At 39.9% G+C, this 13,315-nt stretch overlaps 1 protein-coding gene and 1 pseudogene across 24 annotated transcripts in view; one reads left to right on the forward strand and one right to left on the reverse strand.

The window, feature by feature from the left end:
- USP54 (ubiquitin specific peptidase 54) overlaps positions 1 to 13,315 on the forward strand; it is a 149,205-nt gene that overhangs the window by 100,375 nt on the left and 35,515 nt on the right. For 16 of the 23 annotated variants that reach the window (XR_014253300.1, XR_014253301.1, XM_082424385.1 and 13 more), the window contains 8 exons: positions 4,267 to 4,401; positions 5,964 to 6,077; positions 6,217 to 6,299; positions 6,724 to 6,829; positions 6,942 to 7,088; positions 8,783 to 8,932; positions 10,664 to 10,832; positions 12,171 to 12,341. Coding sequence is in view for 21 of the 23 variants with exons in the window: in XM_082424385.1 (XP_082280511.1) it covers positions 4,267 to 4,401; positions 5,964 to 6,077; positions 6,217 to 6,299; positions 6,724 to 6,829; positions 6,942 to 7,088; positions 8,783 to 8,932; positions 10,664 to 10,832; positions 12,171 to 12,341 (1,075 nt within the window). In the remaining 2 variants the exon portion in view is untranslated. Of the gene's footprint in view, positions 1 to 4,266; positions 4,402 to 5,963; positions 6,078 to 6,216; positions 6,300 to 6,723; positions 6,830 to 6,941; positions 7,089 to 8,782; positions 8,933 to 10,663; positions 10,833 to 12,170; positions 12,342 to 13,315 lie in introns of those variants that run through there. The other 7 variants (XM_082424376.1, XM_082424380.1, XM_082424381.1 and 4 more) reach the window with 3 other exon arrangements.
- The window catches only part of LOC309642703 (protein FAM136A pseudogene), a 294,376-nt pseudogene that overhangs the window by 66,746 nt on the left and 214,315 nt on the right, over positions 1 to 13,315 (reverse strand). The gene's annotated exons all lie outside the window — the stretch shown is intronic.

Consider the following 13,315-nt stretch of genomic DNA (forward strand, 5'->3'; position numbering starts at 1 on the left):
TGATCCAAGAGAGATGGATGGGGAAGCACCTGCTTTTAGTCATTAGTCTTGTTGCTTTTGCACTGCATCCAAGAAAATAGTTAACAAACAAAAAGTAATTTGCCTTTTCCTGAGAGTGAAAAGGAAGACCTCTTTGGTTTCACTCTGTGAAGAACAGCAGAGAGAAACCTCAAAGGTGGGTTTTTTATTTATTGAAATGAAACCATCAGGGACCCCACAGGGGAAAATGATTCCTGGGTTTTGGTTCTTCCTGCCCTTTCTCCCTCTCTGCCATAGAACTCAGCAATTGGAAGAATACCAGTTTTTGTTCCTTATTGGTGCTACCACCTGTTCTTATTGCTGAACTAAATGTTCTTGGCTTTCTTTGGTGTGAACAGGATCTCCCTCTGGGAAAGGTGGGAGGAGGGTGAAAAAGGGAACAGGAGGAGGCCCATTCCTGCCTTGTGCTCATGTGAGAGGGACACACAGGGGTTAGTGTGCTGCCCTAACAGAGGGGCTTTGTGCTACAGCTTCTTCCAGAGCTGCGGCTCACAGATGCATGCTGGGCAGGCTCAGGCTGCTTCATCCCTGATACACTTGCTTCTTCCTAACAATGGCAGAGTAATACCGGTAACAATAATTAAAATATTGAATAGGAAAATAAAGAAGATGCAGGCAGAGGCTATTCTGAATACATTCAGATATTCCGTGTGTGTGGAGAAAACTGTAATTAAGAGGTTAAAAAAAGAGTAGCATGGAGATGATGCCACTGAACACAAGAGCCAGATCTGTTGTTGCATATCCACTATGGGCGCAGTCAGAGCTCTGACTTTAAGTCTTTCTTTTTCTGTGCTGAAACCCTTGTTATCTAGGTCATGGGAAATCTGCCTCTCTTGAATACAAGCAGCAGAATAGAGAAGAATTTCTTCCTTTGTACCTAGACCTTAGAGACTGGGGAGGTAGCTCAAGGTAGAAGCCTTTCTGACTCTCAAGGCCCTTCTTCATATGTCAGTGGCAGGCAGTAACCTAAAATGAATCCCAAATAGAATGATTATAATAACAGTTAACACTTAGATAGCACTTTCATACGGTCAGACTTTAGTCTAAGATATAGGTAGAAAGATAGATAACTTATTTAATCCTTAAATAATCCTAGGAGGTAAATACTGTTATTAATTCTCTTTTAGTAGAGGAAACTGAAGCGTAGAGAAGTAGGTAACTTGTCCAAGGTCATATAGCTGGTAAGTAACAGGGCTGGGATTTTGAACCCAAATACTATGGTTCCAGAGTCCATACTCTTAACTATTACTCTGTGCCATCTCTCAGTGGATCTCTGTCCTTTCTCAAACAGGGTCATCTGAACCACAGAACACAGAAAGTATTTTGAGTGACTATTTTCTTAATTCTCTCTAGGATGGTAACATAACTAGTACTCTGCATAGGAGAGAAGCTAATTCATTAGGAACTGTTGATGCTTTAGAGTATTAATTCTTGAGGAAACCCAGTTGAGAGAGACTAAAGGGGCTGCGGTTTGCATTTGTTGTGTTTGTACAGAACTATCCTGAAACTAATTTTCCATAGGTTTGTCTTGGAACCGGTTTTAGACTCTGAACAAAGGACCAAACCTCATCCATCCCTTGCTCTAGAGGTAGAGCCTTTGTCAGCATTAATGTCTTACCATTAACAGTTGAGAAGAGTGGCAGGTTGGGATATGATAGTGGTTACCAAGTTTTGCAAAGCTGAGGTGACTTCCCTTCAGCATATCATTAAGTGTTCAGATCACCATATGTAGAAGCAGCCACTACTTCTTTTCCTACCTTCCTTTTCCTTTCTTCTTCACATTTCCCCAAGTTTCAAAATCCCACTGGTCACTTGGCAGATATCCAGTTGCCCTCTGGGAGTGTTTAACTGTGGACCCAGACCTTTACTTTTGGTCTAGTTTAAGGAGTCACTGATAGACATTCTTCCACTTCCAGCAACAAATTATGGAAGGTCTTGCTCTGTCTTTACCTGATCTTATAACAGACTTGTTAAAACTTTCTAGGTCACTCCAAAATAAAGTAATTATAATAGATTTCCCCCCAGCCCCATGCTTATTAAGCAATACTAAATATGTTTTTCTGTTGCTGCCTCCTCCACATCATATGGAATTGTTTGTAGGGAAATAATAGCAGGGTTCACAGTAAATTGTTCTCAAGTTGCTGTAGGGATAGATGTTCAGTGTGTATGAGGTGGAATGATGCTAGTAAGAGAACAGGGGTCTCTTGAAATTAGCAGAACAAGGTTTAGTCCCCTTTTGCTTGAACCAGTTGTGTTACCTTAAGAAAAATTTTCACCTTTTCTAGGTGATTCTTTATCTGCTTAAAAAAAGAGAAGGGAGTTAATATTTTCCCTTAATAAGATCTAACCATATAAAATCATTCATTCAAAACTAGTTGTTGATGGCCTACATGCCATTACTATTATAGATGCTGGGAGTGTAGCAAGGAATTAAAGGGCAAAAATTTCTGTCTTCATATTCTAGAGAGTACAGTTAGACAATAAATAAGTAATATACATGGTATGACTGCTGGTAAAAGTGCCAAAGGGAAAAATAAAACAAGTAAGGGTGGGAGGTTTAGAAAGAGTGAGTGGAGCTTGCAATTTTAAATAGAATGATCAAGAAATACTATATTGAGAAGGTCATATTTGGGTAAAAATCTGAAGGGAATGAGTGACTGAGCTACTGCAAGTAAAACATCAAGTAAAATGAGGACCAATAATTAGCCATTCTAGGTTGGTGGGACCTCCTATTCGTAACTCACATAGGTAGGTTTATAAAAGTGATCTCATTTCTGGTCTCATTAGTAAGTCTGAAAGTAACCCTGGAATTTTTTTATATGAATAAATTACTAATGAGGATTTCAAGCCAGTGACATTCTTTGGCATGTTGACATGTAACTCGTTGTTGGGTGAGTTGTTTATCTGGGTGGTTTAGTGTGGATCTGGGCCATGTGATGTCAAGGAGCACATTCTAAAATCTCTGTGCGGAGGGTCCAATACCGCTTGAGAAGGACACCTCAAAGCAGGTGCCACTTGTTTCCTCTCTTTGTTTCCATTCTCTGGACATCACATTCAACATTGTTTCAGATATAGGTAAAGATGGAGAGGATAGATACATTTAGTTACACCAAAATTAAAAACTGCTGCGCTTGAAAGATACCAGAAGACTAGAAGAAGGTATTTGCTGCAAGTAGTACTCACAGAAGACCCAGAAAAACTAAATGTAGTTAGAAAGACTAAAATTAACCAGTCTGACTGTATTAATTGCTGACAAGGATATGGGGAAATTTATTTATATTCATGCACTGGTAGAAGTTTAAGTTGGCATAGCCTCTTTACAATAGCAAAAAATTGGAGACTGTTAAAATATCTGTCAATAAAGAAATGGATAAATAGATGTGATATAGTAGCATGATATAATACTATACAAATGGATAAATAGATGTGATGTAGTAACATGATATAATACTATACAGCAGGGGAAAAGGATGAAATATATGGGTAACCTCAAAAAGAATGCTGAATTTTTTAAAAAAGTAAAATTCAGTGTGATACTTTTTACGTAAACAAAAGACACACACACACAAGCATACTATGTATTATTGAGGGTTATATACATACACACACATATATACACACATACAAATATATGTAAAAGTATTTTAAACAGAAGATTGTGCAACAAACTCATAGTGAGTGGCTGGTCTTAAAGGGGACTTTAGCTTTATCTGTAGATTGGAAGTAAACATGATAGAATGTTTATTTCTTAGTGTTAGACACGTAGGTATTTGTTATATTATTCTTTTTACTTTTGGGTAATTTTATAGTAGCTAAACAATTTAAAAGAAGGAGCCAGGTTTCATACGATGAGCCCCCAGAGAATAATTTACCAATTCAGTGACATATAATTTATCTTTATTTATTGTAGACCATCTACCTCTTTCTATATCAGAGGAAAAGAGGTAACTGCATTGCATTAACTCACGACAACGGTCTCTCCTAATGAGTCCTTGATGGTATCACACTCAGATGGAAGAGCAAGGACCCTTATTAGCACATATCATGCCCTTTATTATGAGTCTTGTTTTTTTACTTTTTTATAACTAACTGCAAGCATATCAACTCATTCAAAGTACATTTGGCTCCATAGCTGTAAGCATGGAGATCCTAGCATGACAGACTGGGATGCATAGAAGCTCAGTAACAGCATTGTGCTTTTCCCCTTGTCTAACCTCTTCTCTACAGGGAATCTTTAACCAGTTTCAGTGCAGTACTGAAAAAGTGCTTCCATCTGACACTCTCCGCAGTGCTCTGGCAAAGACCTTTCAGGATGAACAGCGTTTCCAGCTGGGAATTATGGATGATGCTGCGGAGTGCTTTGTAAGTGCTGGCCTCTGGCCCTCTTTGATATGGGGTGAGACTGTGGATGGTCTCCATCAGGGACTGGCTACTTTACTGTGCTCCTGGTCTCTACAGTTATAACTAGGAATTTCCCTAGTTTCTCTGAGTTGTTTCTGCTAATAAAGTATGAATTGCCTAGTGGGTTTATTCTTTTTTCTTCAGGCTTAGGGTAGTTTTGTGCTTGCCATCACACAGAACAGTAACTCTCACCTTCAGAGGAGACAAGGCCCATTAAAATACAAATTTCTGGGCCCAACTCCCTTGAGTTTCTGTTTCAGTAGGTCTGGAGTGGGTCCCAAGAATATCTCTAACAAGTTCCTAGGTGATGCTAACGCTGATGCTGCTGGTCTGGGGAGCACAGTTTGAGAGCTCCTGCATACTAAAGAGAATTAAACAGAGAACAGCTGAGTCCTTAGCACAAGTGTGATGTGCTATGTAGATGGCTACTTTGCTCCCAGTGACTTTTAGTAGAGGACCCTAACTCTTCTCAACTCTGGGTTCTGTTCATCAACCTTCAAAAGACTCTATGCAACCATTAAACAATCTGAGTGATATACGTCCTATTATAGGGTAAAATATAGGCCAAAATCAGGGGTGCCCCTGAGAAACTGGATCACTGATTTATTGCTGGTAGGAATGAACAATGGCATAGCCACTCTGGAAAACACTTTGGCAGTTTCTTAAAAAACTAAACTTGCAAACTACCATATGATTCAGCAGTTAGATTCCTGTACGTGAATCCCAGAGAGATGAAAACATATGTTCATACAAAAACCTGTACATGAATGTTCAGAGAAGCTTTATTTGTGATAGCCCTAAAGTAAAAAAGCCCAGATGCTTTTAATGGGTAGATGGTGAAGCAAACTGGGGTACTTCTATATCAGGGAATACTGTGCAGCAATAAAAAGGAATGAACTGTTGATTTATGTAACAAGTTGAGTGATCTAAAGGGAGTTACGATGAGTGAAAAATGCAGTATCAATAGGTTATGTACTGTATGATCTCATTTATTTAACATTCTTGAAATAATAAAATTATAGAGATGGGACAGCATGTTAGTGGTTGCTAAGGGTTAGGGTTGGAATTGAGTGGGTAAGGTTTTAAAGGAATAGCAGAAGGGAGCTTTGTGGTGATGAAAGAGTTTTATATCTTAATTGTGGGAGTGTTTACATGACTATACATGTGATAAAATTGCATGGAGCTACACATACACCCAAATGAATGTATGTAAAACTGGTGAAATCTGAATAAACTCTGTGGATTTTATTGATGTCTATTTGCTGGTTTGGATATTGTACTATAGTTATGTAACATGTCACCTGTGGAGGAAACTGGGTGAAGGGTACATGGACCTCCTGTATAATTTTTTTGAAACTTTCTGTGAATTTATAATTATTTCAAATTAAAAATTAAAAAAAAAAAAATCAGAGGTATTCGTACCTTCAAGGAGGATTGCTGTTTCTCTGAGTAAACTGCCAACAAATTTGTGCTTTTGTTTGTTAAATATTGTCGATGTACTGCTTTTTGTCCTTCCCTATTAGGAAAACCTCCTGATGAGGATTCACTTCCATATTGCTGACGAAACCAAAGAGGACATATGCACTGCCCAACACTGCATCTCCCACCAGAAATTTGCAATGACATTGTTTGAGCAGGTGAACCCTATTTCTATTCCCATCACTTCTTAGACCTTTTCTTCAAGAACACTTTATCCTAGGATGTAGGATGTCAAATGGGTGCCAAAACAGTTAATGACTGTGGCTGCTTGTTTTGCTTTTTTCTCCCCGGGCTTAGTGTGTATGTACTAGCTGCGGCGCCACTTCTGATCCGCTGCCTTTCATCCAGATGGTGCATTATATCTCCACTACTTCCCTTTGGTGAGTCTTATAGGGTTCTCTGTTTGTATACTTAGGCAGTCCTTCAGTTGACTGGGTTTTAACTGAAGGCACCCAGATAGCTTGTATCCTTATTGCTGAGTATTTGCTATATTGTAGGAACTCAGAACAGTAATTTTAAAATAACCTTTGTTCTCCTTCTTTCCTCTCCCATCTGTCCCCTTTTCTTAGTCTCAAGTTCTGGCCAGCAGAGTGGGAGGAGGAATGGGGATTCTATGAGCTTTGGATTTGGGGACAGGCAGGCACACTTACTCTGTGGGATACTGAGGCTGGTCAGGATGAGGGGCTTTGGCATAGTGGGCAGAGGAAGAAAGTCAAACATGTGAGTTAGGAATTTGCATGAATGATTTAGCTATAACCCTGTACAGCTCCCAACATCATCCCCCTTCAATTCCCCATCTCGAAGCAATCAGGCTATTTGTATGCTGGAAAGACGAGAAAAACCCTCACCAAGCATGTTTGGTGAGCTGCTGCAGAATGCCAGCACCATGGGGGATCTGCGGAACTGCCCGGTGAGTTAAGTGAGGGGTGGGGTTCAGAGTGGGGAGGGAAACCCTGAGATTAGTGGAATTGAGGCAGAATCAGTGGGCAACATTTCTCACTAGCATTATATATGTATTTCAGAGCAACTGTGGAGAGAGGATTCGGATTCGCCGTGTGTTGATGAACGCTCCACAGATTATCACAATTGGGCTGGTATGGGACTCGGACCACTCAGATTTGGCAGAGGATGTCATTCACAGCCTGGGCACCTGCCTTAAGCTGGGTGACGTGAGTGTTAGTTACCTTTATCTCTCACTTGGAGTTCTTGTAACCTACTATTGCTCAAGGGCAGTGAACTCTGAACACAAAGGTATATCCTAAATGGCAATATTAAAGAGTTTTGAAAAAATATATTGTGTGTATCTGTACACGTACATGTGCATGCATGTACATGCTCACATACATCCTTTGCATAGGTGGCAAAGGCTTTTTGGAAGATATGGGATGATCTTGGCCTTGAAAGACAGGATGGGCAGAGCTTAGCTACTGATAAAACAAGTAATTCATAGAGTTATCATATGCTCTACTTATCATTAGTTAATACCAGTGTAGAATAGGGAAGTGTATTCAACCATGGGAGGTAGTAAGGTCAAAGAAGTGAGCAGTCCTGAGTAGTTCTGCTATGGGAGGTGAAGGAGGTAGAAGCTGATGACATGAGTCCTAGAATATTAAATTCATGGTAGGAACCAACATCTGCTGAGAAGGTAATGAAGTGGCTTGGAAGAGAATTCTAGTGGAAACAGACTTCAGACGTGGGCTGTTTACCTTATCAGCGGCATGCCCTAGTATAGGTACAGCCAGGGTTTTCCTTCAGTTCAAGAGAAGAGCCAGAAAGTCTGTGGTTTCCTTTCTACTGGTTTCCCTCTGGGATGGTCCTGTGACTAAGGAGATCCCTTGTTGTTTTTTAATGTCATTAAGCCATGGTTGAGAATAAGTGAACCATCTGGGATCTTACTTTAGGTCTCCTTGCCAAGGAGTCTCTGACATAGTAGGCTATGCACAATAAAATGTCATTTTTCTAAATTTCTATAGCCTACATATTCTGTTCTGTTCTAGCTTTATTTTTATGATTGCTTTTTCGACCAGATTCCTCAAGGCAAGAGTCCTTGCCTTCAAATATTTTGTATGTCTCTTAACACCTAGGACAGTGCTAGATATCTAGGAATTGAAATGTTGGTAACTGGTATGGTGGGATTGCTCCCCCTAAGTGCTTTCTTACCTTCTACTTAGTGTCTCAACAGGAAATTTATATTTGTGGCACCAGCTGATAAATAACCTTTGAAACTTGAGAATGTTTTGTTTTTGTTTTATTTTTTTTTTGACATTCCTGGCTCATCTTAGAATAGGCCCCAGCAAGAAAATATTATTAAACGGTATGAAGAGGACTTCCCTGGTGGCGCAGTGGTTAAGAATCCACCTGCCAATGCAGGGGACACGGGTTCGAGCCCTGGTCCAGGAAAATCCCACATGCTGCGGAGCAACTAAGCCTGTGTGCCACAACTACTGAGCCTGCACTCTGGAGCCCGTGAGCCACAACTACTGAGCCCACATGCCACAAGTACTGAAGCCCATGCGCCTAGAACTCATGCTCCACAACAAGAGAAGCCACTGCAATGAGAAACCCACACACTGCAACGAAGAGTAGCCCCTGCTCGCCGCAATTAGAATGAATGAATGAATGAATAAATAAATAAATAAAATAAAAGTTATGAAGAAACATCACCACGTTACCAGTTTGACCACTATCTCTCTGACATTTTGCTAAAATTTTGCCTTTTTATGTTCATTTCTGATGATTAATATGGATTAGCAAAAGGAGAAGCAAGTCAGTACCTTAATGAAGAAATGATGGAGTCTGCTGAGAGATGATGTGAGAGGGCTGAGTATGTGATGGTTCTTTCCTTTCTCCTCTTTCCCCACAGCTGTTTTTCAGAGTGACAGATGACCGGGCCAAGCAGTCTGAACTGTACTTAGTAGGAATGATCTGTTACTACGGCAAACATTATTCTACATTCTTTTTCCAAACAAAGATCCGCAAATGGATGTATTTTGATGATGCTCACGTCAAGGAGGTAGGAATATTCAAGTCCTTCTTGACGTGTTTGGTGAATGGAACAAAAAACTATGGACAGTTACTTGTCTTCAGTGTTTCATTTTCATAATTTTAATGTCTGTCTGCCTATCTATTGAATTTATGAGAGTGTCAGTCTTGTCTTTCCCAACAGACCAAGTTCCTTGAGGACAGGATCAATTTATCTTCTATTATTTTCTCTGAATCACCTCACCAGCATTCAGAACCATTCTGAATTTATAGTTGAAAGGGCTTTTTAAAAAATATGTTAATTCGTTGATTTGAGCGAGAACAATCTAATGCCTCAAATTAGGTTATAAGCTTAGCACAGAGTTCAGAATTCCAAATCTTGTAATTAACAGTGGGTAATACTTTGTCCCAGGGCTGCTATAAATTATTCTCTGATTGTTATCTCCCTGAAGTACTCTATCACGGATTAACGTATTTTGGGGATAGTGTAGAGAAAATAAGGCTATAATGATATTTAAAGCTGGAAATTTGGTACTATCTAAACCACAGAGTGTGTGGCTGAAGTAGTTTAGGTGATCTGTGTGAGTTAGGAAGCCTCTTGTGATAAGGTTAGCAGCTAGGAGACTGCTGACTATAATCTACACCAACCCATGGGCCTTACCTAGTGTCCTCTACAAATAGTAAAGTCTTTGTTAAATTCCCTGATTCTCTTCTTCATCTCTTTTTTACTGTTGTAATCTTGGGCAACTTATGTAAATTCTTTGAGCTTTAGGTTTTTCATTTGAAAAATAATGCCTGCCTTATAAAATATTAAATCAGATTTGTATGTAAAAAGCATATAAATGTTTCAGTTAAAATGATAACTCAGTTATAAATTTACTGAACGTCTATTATGAAATAAACACTGTGCCAGTGGTCTGACTCCAAGAACACACCATCTAAGAATGTGACTGGATCAAACTTAAGAGAGAGTGAGTTTGGGGATTTGATTGGATTGTTGTTTCCATGGCTATTCTGTCACTTTTTTCCACTGCCATGGCAGCGCTGAATCCAGCACAAAGCTAAGGCTGAGAGGTTCAGCTGTGTATTCTAAGCAGTTTGACATTTTATGTCCTGCCTTGTGTGAACTCTGAGACGGAATGTCACTTATTTTCAGGCAGTCTGTGAGACAGTTTCTGACTGCTCTTTAGCTTCATGAAGGTGATTTTAATATTTAGGAGAAAATTATAGAAATGCAAATTTCAAACAAGGGCTTTTATTTGATGTCTGTGAAAAGAAATTGATCACCAAGTCAACTGAAGTCCCCTCACATAGCATATTCAGCTTTGAGAACTTATATTCGTATTTCATAATTGAATTGATGTTTCACAGGAATAAAAGTAATTTTATTCATCATTCCTATCTCTTATAGGGTTTTAGTGCTTTCTAAAAGGATTTCATTAAAAGAGACTTAACAAAAAATTCATTGGGATTTCCCTGGAGGTCCAGTGGTTAAGACTCTGCACTTCCACTGCAGAGGGCGTGGGTTTGATCCCTGGTCGGGGAACTAAGATCCTATATGCCACGTGGCGCAGCCAAAAATTAAAAAAAAAAAAAAAAAATTCATTAAGTTTAGGTCCAAGATCTCTTTTGTTGTTTCTTTACCCAGTTCTTGTCTTTTCATCTCTTTTATTTTCTTTAGAAAAATAGAATAGAAAGATATGTGTTGAATCATGGATATGAAGTATAATTATCATGCTTTTTCTGGTTGTTTCTGGTTCAGATTGGGCCCAAATGGAAGGATGTGGTGACCAAATGCATCAAGGGGCATTATCAGCCTTTGCTGCTACTTTATGCAGACCCCCAGGGTACCCCAGTGTCCACCCAGGACCTGCCCCCGCAAGTTGCGTTCCAGTCGTACAGCAGGACGTGCTACGATAGTGAAGATTCAGGTGAGCAGCCTAGCTCTTTACTTCTCCCTCCCGACTCCAATGTGATGACTGGACAGTAGGGTCTCACAGTCATGAGCCTAGCACTTAACCTAGCTTGGAGAAAGAGGATTCATCAGAGATAAGAAAGAAGTGCCAACTCATGCTGAAGCCCAAGTTGTGCCAGGCTTTGTTTCCTTCAGTGTTTAAGAATGTATTGTCTAGATGACCTGGCCCCGATTCAAAAATGAGAAGGAAATTATGTTCATTTAGACTGAGGTATTAAGTTTGTGAGGGAAACCTCACTATTTAACCTTCTAATATTGCTAAGATGACTCATTCTTACTAGCAATTTAACAGTGACTTGAGTTGTTAAGACCAAGAAAATGATATGAGTTACTACAAAGCTCGTCATTTTGTTTGGGATGAGAGATTTTTGTTTTAAAATGCCAAGTGTAGTAGCAATATTCCTTAGCTTATGAATCAGCTGTTCACTTCTAATTCAGTTATTTGGAACTTAAATCATATTTTCCTGTAGAAACAGTTGCAGCTTTATTACTAAAGTCTCAGGCTATCCCTCAGAAACTCATCCTATAATAGAAATACAACCCTAATGGTTTTGGCTTGATTCCTAAAAGGAGGAAAAAGTAATGTTCTTTTCCTCTTCTGGATCTAAGGCTGGCTGGCCCTGAGTATAATTTTGAAAGAGAAGATACTTGTCTTTGGAATCTTTTCCCCTCCCTTTTGTACCTCCCTCCTGTTTGGTATGTTCTTCCCACCCTTGTGCCCCACCCAGACCTGCTCTGCTTCTTCTCCCTTCAGTCAAACACCCATTTACACTGTTGTGCTTATCTCAGCTAGGTGCTCAGAGGAAAGTAGTCTAATTGAACTAATTCACACCAAAGTATAAATAACTGCCCCATAATGTCTCATAGATACTAAAAATGCTTTTAAATTTTTAAAAGTGACTTTTCTGGCAGTATAGGAGAAAAATTCTGGGATAGGGAAACAACTGGTTATGTGTGCCAGGTTGGCGTGGGACTTGCCATCTAAGTAGATCTTACTTTTCACAACTTTTTCCTTTCTTCTACTTTTCCCCCTGTAGGTTTTCTAAAAGCCCCACAGTTTTTCACAATGGCAGGCAAAGGGAGGGCTTCAGCAAGGTAGGGGCAGGAGTGGAAGGAATTGTGTGCCTGGGTTATCTGAAGTTGGGAGTTGGGAAGAACGGCTCTGCTATATCCTTCTCACCCTTCCATTTAGGAAGTTCTTACCTCGTGAACCTTTGTTGCCGTCCAGCTCTTCGCCCCCTCTCTGTCACTGTCCTCTCTCTCCTCACCTTTGCATGTCTCCTCCTTCCCTCAGGGAGGGAGCCCTCCATCTCAAGTGATACTCGAACAGATTCTTCAGCGGAGAGCTATCCCTACAAACACTCCCACCATGAGTCTGTGGTCAGTCACTTCTCTTCTGATTCTCAGGGAACAGTCATCTATAATGTGGAGAACGATTCCACGTCTCAGAGCAGTCGGGACACAGGTAGGGACTTATACAGTGGACCCTGCTTGCCTGATTCAGTTCTGCATAGAGGGTCTCCCAAGAAAAAGAAACTGGGGCAAGTCAGAAATGTTTGTCATGCAAAGGGGGAAATGCACAGAGCTTGGGTAATTGAGAGGGATGGAAGAAAGCAACTCAATTCTGAATGAATGATGATGTTCCCGTCAACAGTAGCCTATCAGTAAGGACCCTTGTAATGTGATTGTTTATTCTGAAATCTTTTTCTGAAGGCTTTTTTCCTGCTGTGCTCTGGACCCCTGTCATTCTCATAGTGCCCCATTAACCCTTGTGGTCTTGCACCTCATTTCCTTCTCATGCCAGGCTTTGTTTGAAAGCCCTGAAGGGCTTTGAGAGAAGGGGCATATTTATGGATGGGGAAACCTGCTCATGACCTTGCTGGGCTTCCTGAAGGACAGAGAAATAAAAGGATGGAAAGCTAGCCTGTTTGTTATTGTGAGTTCCATGCAGAGAACATTCTTGAATTGTTCTATTAATCTACAGAAGATTGTGCCTGTGTCAGTGGAAGAAATCATTACAGGGCACAAAAGGAAGAACAGTAAGTGACTGACTGCTGAGATGAAAAGTTCATCACCTAAGGCATAGAACAGTGCCCATACTCTTAGAGACTTGGGAATTAGTGATCCCATGGCTTCAGATTGGTGGTTTACATCCTGTGCATGCCCTTTAAAAAAAAAGAGAGAGAATTTCAAACATATTCAAAAGCATACAGAATAGTATACAGCCCCTTCATGTACCCATCACCTAGTTTCAATAATTATAACTCATGGTCAATCTAGTTTTATCTGTACCTCTGCCCACTTCCCCTACTCATGGATTATTTTGAAGCAAATCCCAGACATCATATCACCTTTTCCATAAATATGTTAGTATGTATCTCTAAAAGAATCATTTTTTAAATTAATAACTTCTTAAAACCACTAAATAACCAATGAGTG

The sequence above is a fragment of the Balaenoptera physalus genome (assembly GCF_965194825.1).
Source record: "Balaenoptera physalus genome assembly, chromosome: 14".
Taxonomy (NCBI): domain Eukaryota; kingdom Metazoa; phylum Chordata; class Mammalia; order Artiodactyla; family Balaenopteridae; genus Balaenoptera; species Balaenoptera physalus.